The sequence below is a fragment of the Corvus kubaryi genome, unplaced genomic scaffold (assembly GCF_017639235.1).
Source record: "Corvus kubaryi isolate FWS band 111438036 unplaced genomic scaffold, C.kubaryi_AGA036_p1.0 split1-131, whole genome shotgun sequence".
In the NCBI taxonomy this organism is placed as follows: domain Eukaryota; kingdom Metazoa; phylum Chordata; class Aves; order Passeriformes; family Corvidae; genus Corvus; species Corvus kubaryi.
This window is the reverse complement of record NW_024582073.1, coordinates 3,342,830-3,367,160: the sequence shown is the minus strand read 5'-3', so window position 1 is coordinate 3,367,160 and position 24,331 is coordinate 3,342,830. Positions and strand designations below refer to the sequence as shown.

The 24,331-nt window shown below is 34.5% G+C and overlaps 1 protein-coding gene across 2 annotated transcripts in view; it reads right to left on the bottom strand.

Moving 5' to 3' along the window:
* SGCZ (sarcoglycan zeta) overlaps positions 1 to 24,331 on the bottom strand; it is a 421,638-nt gene that overhangs the window by 24,113 nt on the left and 373,194 nt on the right. For both annotated transcript variants that reach the window (XM_042053578.1, XM_042053579.1), the window contains exon 6: positions 12,374 to 12,446. In XM_042053578.1, coding sequence (XP_041909512.1) covers positions 12,374 to 12,446 — 73 coding nt within the window. The remainder of the gene's footprint in view (positions 1 to 12,373; positions 12,447 to 24,331) is intronic.

Here is a 24,331-nt window from a genome sequence, read left to right as displayed (position 1 = left end):
ATGCTGAATAGGGAAAATGACAGGATGAACACTGGAAACAGTAACTCAGGTTCTGATTGTGTTCAGTTGTAAACATATTGCATAGTACTATAATGGAGGGAGACAAAATTTTTTATCTACTTATAACTTAGTAATATAATGGCAGGACACAGTTCCACTTTATCTGAACAAAGGCTTTTTGTAATATGAAATATGCTAATGATAAAAATGTCTAGACTGAGTAGCTTGAAGAAAACACTGTATTTCCCTCTTAAGCAAATTATAAGTATTAGGGTCATATCTATCCAAAAATATAATGAGGTACTAGATGTATAAAGGAGAGAGTAGTTTGACAAAGAATTTGGTGCAAAAAAGCCAGATGAAATCTGTCAAGCAATGGAACAAGAGAATTTCAAAATATTTCAACTATTGCATATTTAAGTACACAGAATAGTACTGGATTATATTTTAAAAGCAAAGTACCACATTTGCATGCAAAGAAAGTCACTGAGATGGTGTCTGTGAAACATTTCTGTTTGTTACACGTCACTGACACTCAATAGGGAAAGGAAGAAAAGAAATGAAAAAAAAAAAAAAAAAAAAAAAAAAGCAAAGCATTTATTCAGCAACACAAAATAAAGCTATTAAAAGCAGGTGTCCAGATAGAGGAAACACTATTTGTAGATACTGATATAAAGAAAAAAAAAACTACATGGGATACATATAGATAGGAGCAATAGAAAAATATATATCTCTGCTGCGGCTAGGCCATTTTCTTTCTCTTTTTTTGGTGCTTTGTAGGGAGAAGTTGATAGGAAGTTCTGCAGTTCTTTGTACTGGGGAAGAATCTAAATATCATGAATTATTTAATAACATACACAAGTGGTTTTCAGGTAGTGCTTTGTGAAATTCTGATGGCTACAGGACAGCAGAAAAAGAACTTCCAAAATATTTTATAAATGATGTAAATTATAAAGTTTAGAAATTAGGTTTCTGAAAGTACTCCATAGCCTTAATGAGGCTTTACCTTGATCTTAAAAGGAAACTGAATGGTATAAATGTTAAATGATTTTATACTTTGATTCCATATTTTTAAGCAGCATATCATTTTGATTTATAACCTACTTTCCAAGAATATTAACATTACTCTGTGGTTTCAGCTGCCATTTCATAATGATAAAGCTGAAAGTGTTCTTAGCTACATTTATTGCATTGAATTCATGTGTCTTAGCAAAGTCACAAATAGTTCTGATGTCATCACATCAAAATGCCTCAGTGCTAACTAAAACTTTTCAGCAGGTGGACAATTAAAATCTGTTTAGGAACATCCATCAAGAAACTATGGTTTTCTTTGAAGATTAAAGTTTTGACAGTGTATAGCTTAGAGTTGTTTAGTATAGCTTCATCACAGTTTTTCAAGAAGGACATTAGCATAAATTGCTTTAAATTTGTCTAAAAACAAGATATTTGGGCAATTAATTTCTCAACTTGAAAAGTTGATGATATCAGAGTTCTCCACACCATGGAGATTAATTTTTTGGTGGTTTTTTTTTAGACAATAGAGTTTCTTAGCAGTCTTCTGAAATCAAATAAAGTGGTAGAAATGTCAAGGAATAACTGATGATCATCAGGGCAGGTTTTAAAACGCCACCCATCTATTAGTAAAACTGAATGCTTAAATCTGTTTTACAGTTCTCATTTACTTTTCTTACTGTTATTCTTTGGCTGATCTGCATCTGAAAAGTGACTGCAGCATGCTACTGCAAATGCAAAAGTCTATACAAATAGATTATTACCTCAATGTTTTGAGATAAATTAGGTTTGATATGCAGCTTCTTTATAGTATCTTTTCTTTACCATGTTTCTGATACCTTTAATCTCTACTATAAACTCATTGTAACACCCCACACTGTAATGCTCATCCCTCTAAGGAAAAGTGCATTATTATAACAGCATGTGGAGAATCTGCTTTCCTTTCAGATTTACTGATGGCCTGTCACAGTGGCATTTACATCTATGAGTGAATCCTATTAATAGAATTAATTTTTCTTTCCCAAACAACACACTGCTCTGATGGAGATGGTAACTACTGCTATTATTAGACAGAAACTACAGAACTGTAGGAAAGACAAAGAGACTTTTAAAAAGAGTTTTTAAATAATATAATTGGTCAATTTGTTGTATGTGATGAAGCAAGATGATCTATCCGCAGCAGAGAAGGGCTTTTTCTTTTTAATTATCAGTGGTTAATTTGTGAAAAAAGATAAATTTCATAAGATCAAAGCCATATGAATTTGAGCTGAAATAATGAAAGAATTATGGCTAGAAAAGAGAAACTTTTAAAATATATTGAATATGTTCCTTTGAAGGTATTAAAATATTTATCATCAGGAATGCAGAAATATTATTTCTTCGTTTGGTATTTTCTGTTTACAAGCTGACCTAGATAGTATTAGAGAAAAATAATTTAAAATATGAACCAAAAAGAAAAGGTTTCCTTTTGGGTTTTTAGCAATATTTTAGATTTACCTCCTTCATATCCCTTATATTCACATGGGATATAATTTATCTATGTTAATTTTTTTCTGTTGGCTAGTGGAAAGTATTTCTTAAAATAGAAGGAAATAGAAGATTCCCCTGTGCAGAAGTGAATAATTTATTTGCTTCATTTCTATTTAAGCCCTATATCCAACCCATGCTACTTAGTAAAACAATTGATATATACCTCTACTGATTTAGAATTTGTATTAGAAACAGTGGATTAAAAATATGTCAGCTAGAGATCTCACAAGTAAAACAGGCACTAATTTCTTCTTTATTGACATCTTTATATTTGGGGGTCAAGTAATAATTCCACACTTCCCAGTATTTAACTTTTATATATTATAGTCTTGCCAATACATATTGTTGTGCCTTTTTTTCAGTGAGCATGGGAACCGTGTTAGGAAAAAAAGTTTTGCAAATATAAAACCAACAGAAAGTCCACACATTTACTTGGTAAGCCTTTTGTAGATTTCCATAAATTAAAATCATTGTGACATTGATCTTGCCACCTGTAGGTCAAGAGTTGTGGTAGACTGCGACTGTGGGTGGGTAAGACACAAAGAGAAGGAAGGCAAATGGGTGTACCAAATCTCTCTCTATTCCTCTTCCTACTTTTTGATTGTAAACAAGTACCCTCAACCCCAAAACCTCAGAGGATGCAGGACTTTCCTCTCCCATGAGTGAAATGATTTTGTTCCAAATTAGAATTAAAAATTTTTTTTCAAAATAATTTTGAAAATGTTGTTTTCCAGAAACCTCAAACAATTTGAAATATATATTCTTTCAATTTCTATTATTATGAAAGGAACAGTTAGCTGTCCTGATGCTCAAAAAAAAAAGAATTTTCAAGAGTCCTCCAGTGAGACCAAGGGTCCTTAAAGAAGTCCAATGAACACCCATGATGATAGATAGAATTAGGCTTTCCATTAAGTCAATTTCTTGGAAGTCAGGTTGCACCATAAGGAATAGCCAGCGACTTTTATGATCATGGTGAAAAAAAATCTTAAAGCTTTTTATTAAGATATTGTAACTATTCAAACATTGGATTCTTGAATAGCTACATTTGACATCACAGTGGGAATGATATGAAAATAACATGATTATTCAATCATTCCAATCTTATTACCTATAATATTTACAAGTTTATACATGGACATTTTACCATATATATATAAAAGTGGCAAAAAATATTTTGATACATTTACATGTGTCAAAATATGCACCTCTTCAAGATGCATATGAATCATTGCCAGAATAATTTTATTTCCTGAAGCTTTTTGTATTCTGATGCTTTTAACAAAATGCTTATTTTTTTTAATATTATTATTGAAAAGCAGGGGTAAATTTGGAGGACTCAGCATTCTTAATATTGTTTACTGATCATCAGTTTTTCTTTTTTAAGAAGAAAAATTCTCATATGTTCATATGAAACTTACTTTCATTTATGTGAAAACCTAATCTTGAGCATGATTTGTCTCTCAGTTTTGTGACAGCACACACAGCTCTTAAGTAACAGAGAGTTAAATCAGTGTTTTATGAAATTAGCGTTGGCCTGAACCAGAAAATATTAACCTTTTTTTTTCCCAATTTCCAATTGTTCAACTCATGGATGATAAACTTAAGCAAAGAGGAAACTTTCATGACTTAAATAAGAATAGTAGAATGGCATTCAGTACTGCATTTCATGTTATGTCCATGTTCTGCATGTCACTGACTTTGGCATGTGTCAGCATGCCCTTATTATAACTCCTAAAATTCTCACTAACCTAGAAATCACTTCACTGGCCTCAAAGATGAGTTCTAATTGCCCTGTACATGCCACAGGTTTAAATCCAATAGGTCTGCATTGTCATAGCAACATTTGAAACAACTGAATATTTTAATGTTATTTGGCATAGATGATAAATCAGAAAAACAAGTTCCCACATAAGGAAATAAAGGATCTCTTCTGAGAACATTAAAAAAATAGTTCTTACTGAGGAGGAAAAGTAAGGAATAAAAGATCATTAAAGAGTTTTTCAGAACTGTTATTAAATGAATAGAAAGAATGAAGAAGCATCAAGAAAAAGTGAGAAAGGCTGGAGAAAGCAATTTAACACAAGAGCTTGACTAAATAAGCAGGTGATATGAGGAAGGTTAAAGAGAACATACTGTATGATTGTTTCTTAGCATGGGTGAAGGCATAGCCAGAAAAGCTAAAGACAAGGAAGCTGTCAAAACCAGAAATAATATTAAGAAGAAAACAAACCAAAACCATAAGTGGCATCTCAGGTAGTAAAAAATCATGCAGTTGTTAAGTTAACTAAAACTCAAACCTTTGAAAATCAAGAAAATTAGTAAAAATATAAGGTTTAGAACATGAGCTTTTATTTCTTGGAGAAACACCAAAACATGCTTGAAAGTCTAAACTTCCAGGCTGTGAGTAAAACTTCTGGATATGAGACAATCCAAAACAGCTGTTTAAGAGAAGGTATGGGAAAAGGATTTGTCACAGTCCTGACAAATTAAGACCTACCCCATTCTACCCTAAATGTTTCCCTTTCCATTATCTTCCTGATTTTTATTCTGGCTTGAATCCCTTCCTACACATGCCCTGTCTTTCTGCTACACATTCTTACATGAAGTTTATCTTCTTTCCAGAAATAGCTCCATTACCTGAGTTGCCTTTCAGAATATATTTCCTTGAAATAGAAATCTGTTTTGTCAGAAAGAGATTGACACAACATGCCCACAGCAAATGCTCGAGTGCTTGTCAAGAGTTAGATCTGAAGATAAAGTGCCGGGGGGAGTCTGAAGGGTCTCAGTTTTGAAAACCATTAGCTTCCTGTGATTAGGAAGTTACAGTCCAGACCACATGAAACAGTCTAATGATACTTTCTACATTGTTCCTCTAAGAAGTCTTAAGCTGATATAAACAGATATATTTTAGCTGAGACAAACTGTCACATGGCTTGATCCACATTTTGATAAAACTCCATCTCATGCAAAATTATTCTCCTGAAATTCCTTTGACAGGTCTACTTCAAACTCTGCAGATTAAACATAGCAGAGAGCTTGGAATATACTTTCCAATGTCCCATATTTGGACTGTACTGAAACATTCCAAGAAGAAAATCAAAAAATCAGCCAATTATAAAAACAAATCAGAAAAGGTTTGGTGAGTTTACTTTCAGTCACTTTTTTAGGGCAACCACCATGTCCAAAAAATCTAGAGAGCTATTTTTACTTTCTGCAATACAAAATTGAGTTGTAGATAGTGAAGAAGTCAAAAAGGTTTGCTAATTCTTTTGGAAGTGAATTCCATCTTGAGATACAACAAATGATAAAATGTGAATTGAGGATAAGACATGTAAAATCATGCATTCTTCTCTAGGGCTAAAGGCTATCTTTGGAGTTCTCTGTATAATTGTAGCTATAAGCAGTGGGAGCAGTTTGGTGGACTGCAGAACTAATAGTTTTAGAAACTCTTGTACTCCTTGTAACTTCTGAGCCTCCTTGTTCTTATATCCAGTCTCTATGAGCTCCAGATCCTTTGTCTGACACTGACATGGTGCTTAGAACCCAAACCATACTTCTGCACTCACAACCACAACACTGCTACAAATTCTGTGTACTCCACATGCTGGTGGAGTACAACCTTCACCTGACCATGAAGCAAGATGTTTCAGAAGCTGAGGGTATTCTGAAGCCAGGTGTATACAAATGGGTAAAGTTACAGCAGGAAATACTAGTACTGTGAGCTGCTTTTCAGTTACTGTTTTGTGCTGGTTTGGCCAAATTTAGAAATATATCCTCTGAGGGAAGGCACAACCACCCCTCCCCCACCAGGTTCGGGAAAAATAAATTTTCCTCGAAGGAAAGTGAAGGAGATGAAAACTATTTATTTAACAAACACATGGGAAAAGGAAAATAATGCTAAATAATACAATCTCTCGCTGTGGAGGAAAAACCTGGGAAAGTGTTGGAGTCCTCCCTTTGGTCTCCTTGGAGCTGGGACTTGGCCCAGGGCCAGGCCCTCTGCACTCAGTGGAAAGTCCTCCCGATGTGCTCTGATGTTGAAGCAGTCCAGCAGAAAAGGGAGAAAATCCGAAATTCCAGGGAAGGAAAAGATTCAACTCTCAGTCTCTCTCCGGAGAAAAAAGAAACTGAAACTGGCCAAAAACTGACCCGGGAGCAGCAAGCCGGGTGCCTCCTCCCTCCCTGGCCGCAGCTGGGAAAAAAAGTCTTTATCTCTGTGTGACCTTGAACAAGCTGCAAACTGCTTTGAAAAAGTTTTGCTCAGTTTTTCCTTCCCCCTCTCAGGCTCAGTTTAGAGGCATAGAAAGGAGCAAGAATTAATTTCTGGGCATAGGGCAGTGATATGGGACACACATCATAAAGTCACCCCAAGACATGTTTCTAGATGGACACTGGCTTTCAGAAAACGCAGAGAAACATAAAGATCTTTTGCCTTTCTATTAAATATGTACGAAACTGCCTAACTGCTTCACAAACTATGAGGGACATGAGAGAATAGACAGACACACAGCAAAATTAAGAAGCCTTGTTTCCTTGTGGAAGTGGCTAAACAGTGTCACTGAAAATGAAGATACTCGCAGAAAAGGAACAATGGAGTGAGGAAAAAATCTCCGTGGAGAAATTTAGTATAAGGAAAGACTAAAAAAACTAAATATTGCTCAGATGGAAAAAAAAAATAAAAGTAGCCCTTTTTAGTAATGCGTTAGTAAGCCTGTTCACTTAGAATCAAAAGAAAGACATGCAATGAAAATACTGTGTTACAGCAACATTACTTAATGTCGTACAGTACAAATTTTATGGACTCTAAGTAGTATATCAAATCATGTTTCATCAGAAAATCTACAGCAAAATGGAGTATGCAGGTATGGTGAAACAAGACTGTGGTTTAGAGTCCAAAGCACATCAGAAATGAGTTCTAGTATCTCTAATGTCATCTCCTGAGCATTGAGGACTGTTGTTCAACTTCCATTTAAAAAGATAGTGAAACACTTCTACCTGCAGTATCTGTGAAAACAAAGAGCTTGAACAAATTGTGGGCTGTTGTACCTAGTCCTAGGCTGGACCTATGTGAAATTAGAATTATTTAAGTAGCAGCTTGGATCTGGAAGCAGTTGAAGAGCAACCACAGTAGAAACAAGCCTTGCAGGAGCCAAGGGCACCTCCTGAAACCTTGAATATCTTCCTGTGGTACTCTGAGCACTGGTCATGCCTGCTGTTAGACCTGAGGGAGCTTCATGTAGACAAAGATCCTCGGCTGCCTTCACACTAATTGCAGTGTAAAGTTGCCATGCCTTTCATTAACTCAGCACTGTGCAAATGCTTTCTACTCCTATGAGCTTTATATGGGTTTTCAGATGAGGTTGATAGAGTAATATATTTACTCTCATAATCCTGTGTAGCCTGACACAGCTATGCTTGGAGCCCATCTGTGGGTTCCTGGAGCCATGACATGGCATCATCATAAAGCCCAACAGAAAAGGACCTGCGGGTGCTGGTTGACAGCAGCTGAACATGAGCCAGTGTGTGCCCAGGTGGCCAAGAAGGCCAGTGGCATCCTGGCCTGGATCAGCAATAGTGTGACCAGGGCAGTGATTGTCACCTGTACTCAGCACTGGTGAGGCCACAGTTTGAATCCTGTGTCCAGTTCCGGGCCCCTCACTGTAAGAAAGACATTGAGGTGCTGGAGCGTGTCCAGAGAAGGGCAACAGAGCTGGGAAGGGTCTACAGTGTAAGACATAGGAGTGGCTGAGGGAGCTGGGGTAGTTTAGCCTGGAGGCTAAAGAGAGGCTCCAGAGATTTTTCTATCTCTTGCGATAGTAATATTTTTATCCTTCATATCTTGGTTCCTACCTTTTCCCTTTCCAATGTCAAATATAATCATCATCACTGAACACTAAAGCAAATTATTCTTTCTGTTTAAGAGCCATACACATCTACCTTTTGTTTCTACTCTGTCCTATCTGCACAGCAACTACAACCTTTCATTACTGGCTTTCTTCTCTGTTTACGTCAATGTATTTTTAAATTGTTTTATATACATATATATGTGTGTGTATACATATATATATAAGCACATATATATTTAAAAAGAGAAGCTTAACTTTTGGAAATTTTTTGAATTTTACTATACTCATACATATTTTTGTATGAACATGTTAAAAAAAATAGTATTTTCAACAGCTAGTCATAAGACTAAGCAAACAAGTTTTGGTCAATACACATGCCCAAACAATGAAATAACTAACCCAAATTATGAAAAACAAAAATAATGATTATTTCTATTTTATTAAAAAAGGACACTGAAAGTAACTAGAATCTGATATCATTAAAACATTATAGTAAGGAAGAGGAGTTTATTTACTCTGCTGCATCTTCTACCTTTTGATGAGGTTTTGTTTATTATTTGATTTCTGGCTAAAAATAGATGAACAGAGTCAAGGTGATTTTGTCACTCTCACCCTGCTCAGTTGACTAACAGGCTAAGGTCAAAATTTCTGATGTGTTCTCTGGCTCCAGGCTTTTACAGAATAGATATTTTTGCCTATTAGTAAACCACCCCTTAAATGTCACAAAAGGTGTCTCTTACAAACCATCAGACAACTCTGAGTGAACCAGACCTCCTGTGTAAGATACATGTATTTTGAATTCTTATTAGAGATAAAGTAGGATCCAACTATCTTGTGTGGTTCCTTGCCACTTGAGCAATTTTCATGTCATTATGTCCAGCATTAGCTTGCAGGATTAACTGGTAGTGGTGTGCAAGGCATGACATAGAAGAGAAAAAAAAAATTAAATTTATCTTGCATTTATCTCCAGAGGACAACAAAAAATTAATTCATCCCCTTATACAGGATGAAGGTTATTGAGAGCAAATTTATCTGCATCTAACTACTGTCTATTTTGTGCATGGATATTGCCTATTAGTGCACCATGTTTTAATGCACTGTTGGCCTAAAACCAGTAATTGGGGAATATATTGGCAGTTTAGTTTTCCTAACTGTGTTCCTGTGAGAAACAGTAGCGAGAGAAATAGGAAGATTAAATTATTAAGATATAATTCATTTTCCTGATTCTAATGCATGATTCTTTTATGCTACTTATCCCAACTAATGAAAGCCATCTTTAATTAGTTTTTGGGATTTGATACAAAAGCTTTCACAAAGGACATATAACAACACTGTCTGAAAGCAAAACCTTTCTAGCTATTATTTGAAAATGCAAGAGAGGAGAAAGATATGACCAAAGTGGTTGGACACATAGGAATGAATTACATAAGAACTCAACTAAGGTTTATTTTTGCACAACAAAATTTTAATAGTAAATATCAGGGGAGCTTCTCTATATGAAAACCTCAAAATCTGGCTATAGAACTAAGAGTGTCTGAGGCAAGGTTTAGATATGTGGAGGTAATGTGAATCTGACTTTCCCTTTTTGTCTCCCTGTCTACAATAGATTAAACTAAAATCCCAGGAAGTAATATGATCCTTGTGGTTATCAAATTCTTAGACAAAATTTTCTAGTTATGTTTCACTCAGAGTAATCAAGGAGGTCATTGCTCCATTTTTTAAATTCAGTAGTCAGTCGTTTTACATACACAAGGCTATGAATAGGTGTCCGGCATATTTTATTTTGGGGAAAAAGAAAAAAAAGTATCATGCCTGAGGTTTATTGATTGACCACAAATACATATTCCAACATGAAAAATATGGGATAATTTATGCTTTAATTAATGATCTAATGTATATTCTATTATCTTTCAACCCTGTATACAATAACTATCATAGCCTAATATATTTGCACTTAAGCACTGCAACTTGCTGTCAAATTGCATTCAAGTCTGTCCACTGAAAAAAATGAAAAATGTTAATTCAACAAATTTTCTACTCTCCCCTTACTTACCATCAACTTTAACCATCCAAAGACACAGGGATGCAACACTTGGAAAAATACTTTTTGGACTGCCATTATTGAACACATTGGGTAAGTTTATTTGAAAACATTAAAAAGTAATAATGACAATTACTATAAGGAAATTTCAGTTGTTAAATTGACTTGAGAGTTTTAAAAAAGAATATGGTAGAATCCCAAATAATAGAGTGGAGCACGTGAATACAAAAACTTGCAAAACACAATATGGACTGAATATATTAAGAATAAATCACTTACAGGTAAGCTAAGGTTGCTTGACCAAACTCCAAGGTTTTCTATTTCTTCAATTTTATTAATAAAAAGTATGAGTTAAATTAATTATTAATGAGAGGGCAGAAAGTTGAATGCCAAATGCTTACTACTTTAAGCCCATCTTGGAAAAATGAACTGAAGGAACAGTGGAGTTGAAAACATTAAGCAACAATAGGAATCATGGCAATGAATTAAGACAAAAGACTGGAGGGGTCAATGTCCCATGTGTAAATTTCAGAAGCAACATGAGATGATTTTAACCTTACTTAAATTAATCCTGAAGGCACAGGATAATCTGTTTTACACACATTTTCACTCTGTTGATATTATTTAATGATTAAAAAGAAGTAGAGAAAGCAGTGTTTCCATGTTCTTTTGAGTGGAACAAATTCCAGCCTTTAACCCAAATATTTGGTCCCCTGGAAAAAGAAAAGCTTGTTATGCTTCTACTTTGATTTCTGCTGAACCTCCTCTGATTAGAGACGATATGACCTTGGTGATTGTTGCTAATAAATGCCTTTATAATTATTTTTCACAAAGGACTGACAGGAGTCATGGAAGTGGATAGAGATTTTTAAGACAGAAATCCAGTGATCATGATCCTCTGGAAGACCCCAGAGCTATACATTACTTTAAAAGGTTTAGTGTAAATAATCAAACACCATCATTTACTTCGCACACTCCACATACAATGGTCAGACTTGTCCACATGGACAGCTTCCTGCAAATGGTTTCCACAACATCATTATTGGCCAATGATCCTAAATGCCTTTGCAAATGTAAGGAAGAGCATTTAACTATGCTATTCTGTAGCAATTAATCATAAACACTTCTGGGCAGGTAAAGGGATAGTTATATAATGTTCAAAAAATCATAGTAGAATTGAATCAAAGTCTGTGCTGTTTCTCACCAGTTCTGCTGGGAGGAATACAAGGAAGGACCTTTGATTTTTTGTGATTCTCATTACTCATCCATATAAATCACAGATTAGTACTTAGTAGTGCACATACATGCACTTCAAAGAAAAGCTTTCACTTTAAACTTTTCTAAGTTTTCTTTCTCAATCTACAGATGCCTTAGTAAATTTTAAACTTGATCTTCTACTATCTACTGATTTCGCCACTTTTTCCACTATGTACAGAAAACTTTGGATTTTTTTCATTTAGAAATGGAACCTCACTTGGTAATGAATTTTTGAAAAATGTGTGCGTAGTATTCAAAAAAAAAACCAACAACCCAGAAACACCACTAAATGTAAAAATCTGGGACTGTTTACTTTAACTTGACTTTTATATATTCTGTAACAGCTCATAAAAAATCAAACACCTGGTCTGATGCTATTGAACAATACTGTACACATTGGACCTTAAAATCACCTGAATATTCCAGTCTCTAGGGAAAACATATTTCTCAAGAGTTCTACTAGGGGAGACAGGTCATATATAAAAAAGCACTGTATTTTACATTTCATGTGATAGAACTTTGTGGGGTTTTTTTGACTAGCTAGAACAAACTGGAGTCTTCCAGTGTTTTGGATATCTATGAGTCATTAAATAGGCAGTATATATATTACTACACAGATATTCTTCTTTTAATCCAGACAACTTTTGTTGAGAATGTTTGATTTTAAAACAATTCTTTGAACACCTACTTGAGGTCTTGGGAAGGTTCTGCTCTGATATGGGGTGTCTCCACAGAGTGCCCAAACACTGCCCCTTCTGTGCCTAAAATACATAAATAAAATACAGTACAATTACTTTGGAAAATAAAAACACATTGACATATATAACCACAAATTGACACTTTTAGGCCAAAACCTCTGATCAAATCCATTATTAATGAGTACAAATGTTTCTTCATGTTTACATTTTCATTTCTATATCAAAATCTGGACCAACATCCTGTGAAACTCTGGATTTCTGCTTACCAGTAGAAGAATTTCACATACAAATCTGAAACACTTACAGATCCAAATTTTTCAGCAATGGTTTGCCTGAATGTTTATCTCCATATTTTGGAGAACAGTTATTTTACAGAGAATGGAAATAATATCATAAATTTGTGTGACAAAAACACGGTAGAGAAATATATGCTGTATTTTACACTGTGGTTATTTTGATTACTTAAATTGACATGCCAAGCTGTTAGAAGTTTTGAAATAACAGTCAATTGCCTGAAGTTGCTAGCTCAATCTAGATATCTGACAGTTTCAGAGTTTCCTTCCATCAGATCTTTCTCATTGAATAATTTTATTCTCATGGAATGCGCTTTCGGTTGAGTGTTAGTAGTGAACGCTAAGGTATCTCCTACTAGGCATTTAAAATCCAGGCAAAGAAAATGTGTAACAATGTTCCAAAACAGAATTGCTTCTCTATTGAATTTTGATTTATATTACTAGGTCCAAGTTGAATTTGATAATTCCACAGTTTTCGTTAGATGACCAAGATTTTTCATGACAAACTCCTCTTCAATTAAAAAAATAGAATTCTGGTAAACATTCACTGAAGTTATTTGAAAAAAAAGGCAGTTCTTTACATAATCAATTTAAAATGCATTTCTTGAAAGAAAATGAGGGGGGAGAAAACCACAAAAAAATAAATAATTGGGATTTTTGTTCTTTGTTAAAGTAATAGAAAACTCAAGAAATTTATATGTAGGGAACAGCACTATAAAATCAGCATTTCTCTTAACTCTCACCTACAAGGACTGAACACATAAAAGTTATTTAAACCACTCAATTCACATTTAATAGGCAGAAATAGCCTCCCTGTGTTCTTAGGCGTTAGAAATCAGCCTTCTTTCTTTCACTCCCTGAACAATCATCCTTGTTTACTGATTTATTCAATGCCAGTATTTTTGTCATCCACTTACATAAATTTTACTTTCCTTCTCTGAAGATGGTTTACTGGTCATTGTGTAATGCAAATAGCCTAGAACTACGGAGTGAAAGTCTTACCGACAGAGAACCTCCAGCAAAGGTGAAATAACCGAATAAAAATGTGTAAAACAGATAATGCATTTATCTTCTATCAAAATAAAGTCAAGGAAACTGTCTGGGATAACTATAGCTGATTACTAAATATTCTTGAATTAATTGCCATATTTCAACAGCAGAAGGTTTCTTTTGTTCTGAGACTTGAATTCTGAGTAAACCAAAAAATATACCTACAATATCTCACAGTAGATCTGTAAGAAGTGCTCAACAGAGGCACCACTCTAATTGCTACAATATTTTAAATACAATAAAATGTTTTCAATTTTTTAAATATTTAAATATTTTGCAAACTTTTTCATAAACTGCGAATGTCAAGGAAGGTAGCTATTAAATATTTTTGCAGTTAACCAATGATATTTAGTTTCCAATCCTTACCAGAATTTGAAAGCACAATGAGGTTATAAATGTTAAATTGATAAAATTGTTTTTTAAACTGGTTATAATCTTCTAAACTCCACCTTCATTAAAAGAAAAAAAAAAACCAAACCAAACCAAACCAAACAACCAACCAACCAACCAAAACAAAAAAACCCCAAACACCTCCTCAAAACCTTCATTGTAAAATGGTCAACTAGTATGGAGTATTGAAGACAGGAAGAGAAGATTTCTGAGCATAATGAATTAAAATCCTACTTTTTCATCTCCAGAAATCTATAACCTTTACAAATATTCTGGAAAAGAACATCAAAAACAACTTTATTACAATGCTGCTTTGAAGATCTCCCAAAAAACCTCAACATCAAGCTTTGCTGAGTGTTATGGAAAACCACAGGAGGAAAAAACCCAGAATTTCTTTTTTTCCAAGTATTATTCCTAAATGTGCTGTGCAGAATCTGTTTTTTAAATTTGGCAATGACTTGTTGTTCTCTTTCCTTTAAAAGACTGGAATAGCATGTCTGTATAGCCAGGCCTGTGTCACTCAAAATAAAGCTCATCCCCATCTATAATGAAACCCTCTGGGAGCTGAATATCCAAAATCAAAGAATGTGTTTCCAGATTCCACTCATCTCTTTCATCAGTGAAATGAAATGCTTTCTACAACTAAGGGCCCTTTATATTTTTGAAGGTGGCAATGGGCTATGAAGATGTAAATAACCGAGAAGAATGCAGAGTTGCCCCCAGTCTTGACCCTTATGAGAAGTATTTGAAAGAGCATTATCAATGCAAAGATGCACAAAACTTCATTTTAGTATGAGTCAGACATTAAATCAATCAGAAGTGCCAAAGGCAAAGACTGATAATAGAAGTTAAATGACAGCTGGTTATAGCCCAGCTTTAGTATTTCCTCACTTTTAGCATCATTTTTTTTAAAAGACAAGGCATTTTTTCCCTAAGAAAATAGAATTTTGCAAAGAAAGACCAGGTTTTTCAATCAGACTGGAAATCCAGGCACATAGAATTAAGGACAAACTGATATAATTAAATAAAATATAGTTAAAGTTAAACCAAACCAAATATGCTCCTTTTGCTATTTGAAGATGCCATCTTGGTAAGTTTTCTTCTTCTCATACAGCCTCAAAAGCAGAAGCATAACAGTTCTTGTGGTAAATGCTTTAACCTTAAAAAAAAAGCTTTCAACAAGTTCAATAATATCTCCAATTCCCTTTATTACGTTGTGGAATAAAAGCAGGCACTTTCAGTTATCTTGGTTTTAGTAAGAAAGGTGAAAAAGATCAGCCAACCAGAATTTACTGACATGTTTCAAGCAGTTAAACAGCTGGATCAAGAAAAAAGAAAAGTGGTTGTACAGGAAATAAAAGAAATTGATCAGCGTTACTAAAAAATACAGAAGAAAAAACTGAATTTTTTTTTTCAATTTACTATATGCAAATCTGTAGTAATTTGATGGAAAGTTTAGACCATGTAGCTTAGTACTCTTAAGAAATGTTACTACGAACATATCTTCTAATGATATAACTAAATAAATAGAACTATAAATCCAAATTCAAAATCCATAGCATTATTTTTTTAATGAATGAAATATACTTTAGGTATTTGATAAGTTACTGTGTTAAAACACTTATTTTTTACAGAAATAAGAGGAGCTTCTAATAACTGTATTCCCAGACTTACAGAATCATAGCCAAGACCTACTTTGACATGAGTGAAATTCTAGTGAGAGATGAATAAATACAAAAAAAGGTATAAAAAGAAAAGGCTCGAACCTTAAGGCCCTTTCAAGTACAGCTCAAAGGAAGTAGTTAGGGAACTGAATTCAAAGGAACAACAGTTAGAATGGATAACTATAAAAAGTGATCCTTTTAGAGGAAATAAAATCACAAGTGCAAAGGATCTAAAATCAAAACTGTTAAGTGTAACTGAACAAAATTACTCACACCTTCAGCTTCCAGTGGAAGAGAATGAGTTAAGTAAAGACTTCACTAAGAAAGAAGCATCTCTGCAGCCAAATTACTGATCAAAGAATACCAGTTGTTATAGAGGTTGCTGGAGAAAACTCAGTAAACAACATGAGTCAGGTAAAAGGCCAAAAGTTCAGTTTGGTATTTATAGAGAAACCTTTTTATGCATAGCTGATTTATAAGCGCCAGACCTTTAAGACACTTCTTTGACACAGAGCAAACCAAAATTACCCTTTTGGTACAAGCAAAAACAGTCACACATTCCTGCTGAAACTGAACAATCTGAATTCAGAGAGACCAGTGCAAACTACTAATTTCTGCTCAACTTACTGGTTCCTGAAATTCAGCCTTTGGGAAACGAGAAATGTCATAAAAAAAATGGAAGTGCACTTGGTTCTGCATTATATTTGCTTCTGTATGTGTATGCTGAGGAAGTTTTTTTCATTTATTCAACCAGCAAATAATCCTTTCATACTTTATGAGCTTACATAACAAAATGGTACCGTTCAGTGGCTTTTTAAGCGACTAGGATGACAAGATTGAGCTGGGGTTTTGGTTGGTTGGTTGGTTGGTTGGGTTTTTTTTTTTGATTGGTTTTTTTGGTGGGGCTTGTTGGAGTGTGGGGTATATTTTGTTTTGTTTTGTGAAAGGAATGCTGGCTGAGTTGATAAGGCAAGAACTAAAAGCTAATGAAGTATTTTGCTGTGGGAAATGACCCACATATTACCCTTATCCCACTCCTTCACTTCATTTGTGTAAGCAAATCACCTCACGATGGAATTGTGAACCAATTTGATGTGTAACAACTACATGGCATTGCAGCATCACAGACACAGCTCAGTTTTACCACCTTGGTCTTTCACTAGGTTTTTCAGAAACATCAAGAAACAGTTACTAAGATTATGCAAGTACTAGTTTGGGATACCAGTTTGTCCTCCAAGTTACAGACTTTAAAGAAGGGTTTGTAAAATATTCATTATTTTTGAAGCTTGCAATTTTACTTGTTGCACACTAATGAGTTAAGTTAAAGCACTGACAGATTTCAGAAAGAGGAATAAATAATCAATATTTTTTTACCATTGAAGAAACCTTAAAAACACAGACTACATGTTTGATGTTTGGAACTTTTAAGTTTTAAAAATTTAATTGCAATAAAAAATAAAATTCTTAATTATTTACCATGGGTACATAGATAAAATTTAAAAGGGCTTTTGTGAGCTTCGATAGCTGTTGTTCAGCACTAAGTCCTTGGAAGAGCTAATCACTGACAAACTGGAAAAAAACCCCAGAAACATTCACCTACACAAACCAATGATCATAAAAAGATTGCATAAAATACTTGTTCCTCCTTTTATAAAAGCCCGGTTATTACAGTTTATTTTGGGATGAGTAGGAATGCAGCTTCTGGCCTTCATGTTGGTTGTGCATCTCTTCAAGACTTCCAATTTTATAAGTTACTTGAAGTGTAATTTAACTAGGTACTTGTATTAAAAAAGTAGGATTCAACTGGAGTTTTGCTATGGAGGTGTACATGACTAAAATGAAAGTAAGTGAGTTATTTTATGAAAACATGATTGATATGATTGCTGGCATTTCAATCTTGCAGAGTCCCTCAGCAGCAAAACTGACTAATGTTAAGTGGTGAAGGTTTCGGATATGACACTGATGCGGCCATATATATGAGGTATATTTTAGATAGAAAGCTGTAGTACAGCCTGACTAGATGCAGTCGTTTACTTATAAACTAAAGCATGTGTATTGAAATCTTCAGAGGTAAGCTGTTATTAAAAAGTAAATTCTAAAGGAAGTGATTTAGATTTATTACTCAAAGTCCTTGACTATGACTAATTTGATGCATATTTTCTGTATGGTAGCTTTACTAAAACAAGACTTCTACTAAGCCTTTTATTTAAATAAGAAGAACAAGTTCCCCAATAAATCAAAATTCAGCACTTTCAGTGTGCTAAATTTTGATCAAAGCAAATTGCATCTTCTGGAAACACTTGCAAAATTGCAACAGTCAGTATCTTCTTAAACAGCATTTTAGCTTATTAAGTAAAAACATTTGAAACATAACTTCCTACTGGTGGGCAGTTGAGATACCTCTTGTCTTGCAATGCAAATGAAACTGGATTGTGCCTATCTGTTCAGTTTCTTATCCATCTAATTGTTTGAGGGTTCACTTCTAAAATCTATGTTTGGCCACCACTTGATTTACTTTTCTGAAAAAGTAAATCTATTTGAATAAAATCTGGACTGAGAATAGCAGTAGCATCATTCAATTAATAATTGGAAATGGCTATTCTAAATGCTCCCTCTGAGATGAAAAAGCCAATAAATGTAAATGAAACTGCTGAGAAGTCACATAAATTTGAATAGTTCCTCAAAACATGAATGGAATTGAAATATATATAAAGGGTTTAGAGCAAAGAGATTTAAAAAAAATAATAATTTCTGTAATATCTTTTACTTTTTTCCCTATTATGTATAACAGATGGAGGTACACATGACAATAAAAATGATGAAATACAATAATTTTCTGCTTGAATTGATACAGCCTCCTTGAAACTTTACAACAGCTAAATATATGGATAGACTTAAAGCTTACATTGAGATTTCACAGTAAATAATTTCTAATACTCCCTCTCAAAATTCTTCATCTTTTCATATAGATGATAATCTGGACTTGCACTTTTCTTAAAGTTGTGTAAATGATTTTGGGTTAATAATAGTTCATCCAACACAAAAAGTGTACATGTCTACATTCCAAATATAGAATTTTAATTGATTATTTTCATATTTAATAAATCAAAAAGATCATATTTTCACTTTGTTGTAGTAGATAACCCTAGCTTTTGGAACACTCAGGCTTATGCTCCAATGAATTGTTAATGACTTTCAAAGCAGAGTTGTTTCCCAGATGAAAAATGAATTAATCAATGAATAAGAAGACTATCAAACAAGTCAGTAGCTTCATAACCAGGGGACTCACCTGGAATGTGAAAGAAGGGTACATAAACTTGGATATCCCAAGTACAAAATGAGAGAATGAGAAAATTGTTTCTCACACAGTTTCGAGAACAAACAGCAATAATTTCCCATTTTGAAGCTTTCTGAAAAATATAATGTACAGCTGCCTACCCACGAAACCTAGCCAGGAATGCCTATCCAACTTCACAGAATCACAGAATCACTAAGTTTGGAAAAGACCTCCAGGATCATCAAGTCCAGCCCTTAACTGATTGCTACTTTGACAATTAACCATAGCACTAATTGTCATGTCCAGTCATTTCTCGAATGCTTCCAGCGATGGTGCCTCCATCACTTCCCTGGGCAGCCCATTCAATGCTTGACCACCCTTTCAGTGGACAAATTCTTCCTGATGTCCAATCTGAACCTCCTCTGGTATAACTTGAGAACATTTCCTCTTGTCCTGTCACTAGTCACTGGGGAGAAGAGACCGACCCGCCCCTTGCTACAACCCACTTTCTGGAAGTTGTAGAGAGTGATGAGGTCTTTCCCAAGCCTCCTTTACTCCAGGCTAAACAATCCCAGTTCTCTCAGCTGCTCCTCATAGTACTCATTCTCTAGACCCTGCACCATCTCTGTTGCCCTTCTCTGGACACTCTCAGTATCTTCTTGAAATGAAGGGGCCAGAACTGGACACAGGACTTGAGGTGTGGCCTCACCAGTGCACCAGGGGACCATCACTGCTGTGGTCCTGCTGGCCACACTATTTTTGATACAGGCAAGGATGCATCTGTTTCAAAAACTCTAAACCAAAATAATTTATCATTATCTTTTGATAAAAGTAAAGGGCATTTGCCCTCCAGTGATGACATTCCATAAATAAATAGTTTGATTTTGAAAAGTTAAAAGCTCAGAGGAATATTTCAGGAATGTCTACATTAAGTCTAGCCATCACATTAGTTGTCTAAGTTAGGAACACAGATTACTTATATTTTATCTCTAGCCAAAATGGAGAAATTGGCATCTCTAGAGAATAGTTACCAACTCTAATGGACTGAGACTAGAGCAACAGTGCAGACAACCCAAGCACCTTGATGCTTTTGCTTTCAACATCTGACCAGCAGTTGATGATACGAATTTTATCTAAATTGGTAAAATCTTGTTTGGAAATATCACTTTAACCATATCAGAAATCATCTAAGTTACTTACCCTTAGCATTTTAACTGCTTCATAGGGTACCATATTTACATTTTAAAGCTGAGTTCTCTGTGCCATATGGAAATGTGCATTAATTTCTGTTCTCTATTTTGCCATTACTGAAACGTACTGAAAAATTGTTATGAATATGTGATAATTACTGCTGCATGCATAAATTTTAGTAAATTGTTTTATTTATGCAAAGGAGGCCACAAAGCAGCAGGACAATTATCCAGATTTTTAAAATAGCTCTACTATAATATTTTTACTGTATTGGAATATGCACACCATTGATAAACTATAATAAAATATTTAGATAAGTGCATTCAGGCACCCTATAGTTCATCATATGCGAATATATAATATGTATTTAAAAAGTCTTCAAATGCTTCCAAACACTTCTAAATAAATGCAAAAATGAAAATCTGTGACAAATCCTCACATGTATTTCCACAATGCTAAAATGGAGATATGTGTACATAATACATTTTGGTGCCTATTAGACCAAAATTTAACAAAAATACTAGTATCTCGAATTATTGAAAGTCTTTTTCTTTTTTTCAGATACAAGAAATAAAATGAAGCTATTATATCAAATCCTTACAAGGTTGTTAAAAGGTTTCCTTTTGATATTACCACTAGTGATTATAACCTATTATGAGTTTCTATTCCTTCTCTTTATTATGTTCTGGTTTTCTCTCTAGAAGTAAATTACACAGATGAATACAGCACATTTAAACCTGGCATTAGGTAAGTCTTTACTGCAGCTTTAAATGGAAATTCTGCAGCTGTGAGAGGGAGTGTGAATGTGCAACAGTAATTTTGTCGCTTAATATTCTCACCTTCAAGTCTGTATAGCCATGAAGCAAGCCTTTTAATTTAGCAACAAAATGGAAGCAGATGTATTTCAAACCGATTAACTGCAATGACTGTAAACCACCAATGGTTGTGTTAGCAAACACGTGCCTATTTGTTATCTGTACTAATCACAGGAAAGACAGCCTTTTCTGCAGGAAAGGACAAGATACTAAAGCAAAGTGGAAGCTGGCTGAAATATACATCTTTTGCCAAAGACCCATATATTTTTTTCAGGCAAGAACCACAAGAGACATGCCACATACCTTGCAGATGCTGTAGGAAGAGGGTTTATGGCAGTAATTTACCACTAGATCTACCACTCCATTTTCAAGATGGGACTGAGCTGGGCACAGAGTAATTTATCAGTGCCAGTCTCAATAGTTACTTCTATGTCACCAAGGAGCAGTATCCTGGACTCAGACTACTACCACAATTCAGATTACTTGGCAAATCTTGCAACAGCCCGGCTCTGCCATGAGTCTTGTGGCAAAACCTTCGTCTAGTCTTTGCTCTTTTACTGTTTGTGAGTCAGGAGAGACTCAAAAATCACAGTCATCACTGCTGCAATACAACTATCATAAATTCACCTTTCACATACCTATCATAAATTCAGACTTTTAGGATTTAAGTGCTTTCCATTGCCTTGTTACATACCAAGGCATGTCCAGCTAAAACTAGAAAAGCAGGCTTTAATGCTACATGAAAATTCAGTATGGTCAGCTGCCAGAGAAACCTGTTATTCACATCCTCTTAAAGTGCATTATGTTCAGGCCTTTTCAGAACAGAAGACTGAATCCTGGGCACCAAGATAGTCATGCCTAGGGAACAGAATGTCATATGATTTGACAGTCGTAATGAAATTAATTCTTTTGCTTTATCATTTTTAAGTTAAAAACACAGAAAAAATATATTTCCTTTGTCCAACTATCAACAAAAACCATTTTTAGTTTCAGAGATAGGTTAAGAGACAAAAAAGAAAATAGTTTTTATTTTGCCTTTTTTTCAGATCAGCTCTAAGAGGTATTTCTCTATATTATCCACTTAATAAACTGTCATGATGCTTACCACTCCAGCCTTTCAGCTTACACTGAAGAGAATGTGACTGGGAAGACCTCTATTCTTTTATTCTTAAACCTTCCAAAGGAATATACTTCTTTTAGATTTAATCTTCCTTGTCTTTTAATCTCCCTCTGGCCTCCAGACATCTTATCACTGTAAGTAATATATTTTGGTTTTTTTCAGCAGGATACTCCCTCTGCTCCTTTTCTTGTTTTGCATTAAAATTCCATTTAGTATGTATACAACTTTTTTACATTCTTTTTTTGCCTAAATGAAATTGTTCTGAGTTACTGTGAGGTTAGCTGTCAAGAAGGGGAAAAAAAAAAAAAAGGGTGTTTTCATTAAAACTTCAAGTTCAGAAATTCTAATTGGTCTTCTCTTTCATTGTAAATCTAAATATAAAACAGGGAGGAAAGGCCAAGAATGACAGTGAGAAGAAAAAAGATTGCAACTATAAAAAGCCTGAAAACAGTTCTGACAGCTAAAACATGAAACAAACTTGTTGATAGATACTCTTTCTGCACAGTATGCTTTATCTATTGCATTTTCCCTGCTTCACACTGAGAGTGTAAAAACAGATTTAAAAAGTAGTCCATCATTCGGTAATGCTGCTAAGATAAAAATACCAAAAATAATACAATTGGCTTGCTTGATACAAAAATAAATGCTTTTTAAAAAGCTATCTCCTTTTGATGTTTAATGACAAAAGACTTTCAGATGCAACTACCAATCTCACCTCATGCTTTAAACCATAAATTGGGACATGAATTTTTCAAGTGAACCTAGCATTTGGCTACTTCCAGTATCTTGCTTTGCTTAACTTGGAACCATCTGGGGTCATAGCACAACATCCAAGTACTTTTAAAATTTTCCATGCTGCTGTATCTAGACCTCTGACCAACACAACCTACTTTGCAGACAGTGATGTAGATAAAGGACAGGAAAATACACTAATCCATTGTAAGTGGTGTAAGCTGTAGCACTTGCTGTCATTTCTATCACACTTTATGAATCAGATTCATTTAGAATGATGATACTTAAGGGAAAAGTCTCTACTTGAGCTAAATGACATTTTGGCATTTGTAAAGTAATAAGGCTGCTTGGAAAAACTGGAAGGCATTTGTCTGTACATGATCGTGCATGTGTGTCTGTGTAATTGTGTGCTCAGATCTACTCTCTAGTAGTGTTTTTCTAACATGCTCACAAAATAAGGTCCAAATGTTTTACAAATCCGATAGCTTCAATGACAACAAAGATATATGCTAAAGAACAGTTACCATTAAACTGAATTCTAATGCTTTCTAAGTAGGAATAATCAGATAAACATATCCCACTATAACCATTACTGATATTAATGTTAGGATCAGTGCAAGTGTTCTTCACACATTAAACCAGTAAAATTTGTGTTATTCATATTCAGTTCAGTTAACTATGAATGTAAATGATCAGGAAGCATGGGCATGTAGTCTTAGTGTGGGTACCAGCTACAGTATGATGGGTTTCTGAAAGGAGAGGTCTCAGGTTGCTTTACCTTGCTAAGCTCATTCATTCTATCCCTTCTTGTAGCAAATTGTGCTTATTTATGCAGCTTTCTCATCTTCCCCTCACTGTATCAAATTTTACTCAAAAGTGAAGTTGACAATACATCCCAAAAGCAATTAACCTCTACAACTGAAGTATGGGAAATATACTGTCCAAAAGGAACTGTATGCAGAAGGAAATGAAGGACAAGAGAATGGTTCTTTTTTATGGTCAAACCCACATTCTTTCTCTTTTCTATTCAGTAAGATGAAGGGATTGATCTCAAACGTTATTGTAGAATATCAGTGTGGTTAAATGTGGATGCTCTAGTTTGCCAAAATATGATCAAAACCAGCTACATACGTTGTGTGTTCTTTTGTTCATACAGTTCTACTGTCAGATCAAGATCTTGAGAGCTATTTATTACCTGAGTTCTACAAAGTTCCTCACTGTATGTTTTAGCTTCAATGTTACAACTCACAGGACCCAAATTCAAGCACATATTTAAATTGCTTTGTAGGATTACTGCTGGAGTGTTTAGCTATTGGCCTTGCAAATTCAAACCCTAATGAAAGGCAGTGAACCTCTGAAAAATGAAAAAGTGCTGCTCAAATCAATGAGACAAATAAAATAACGAACCGTGGGTGA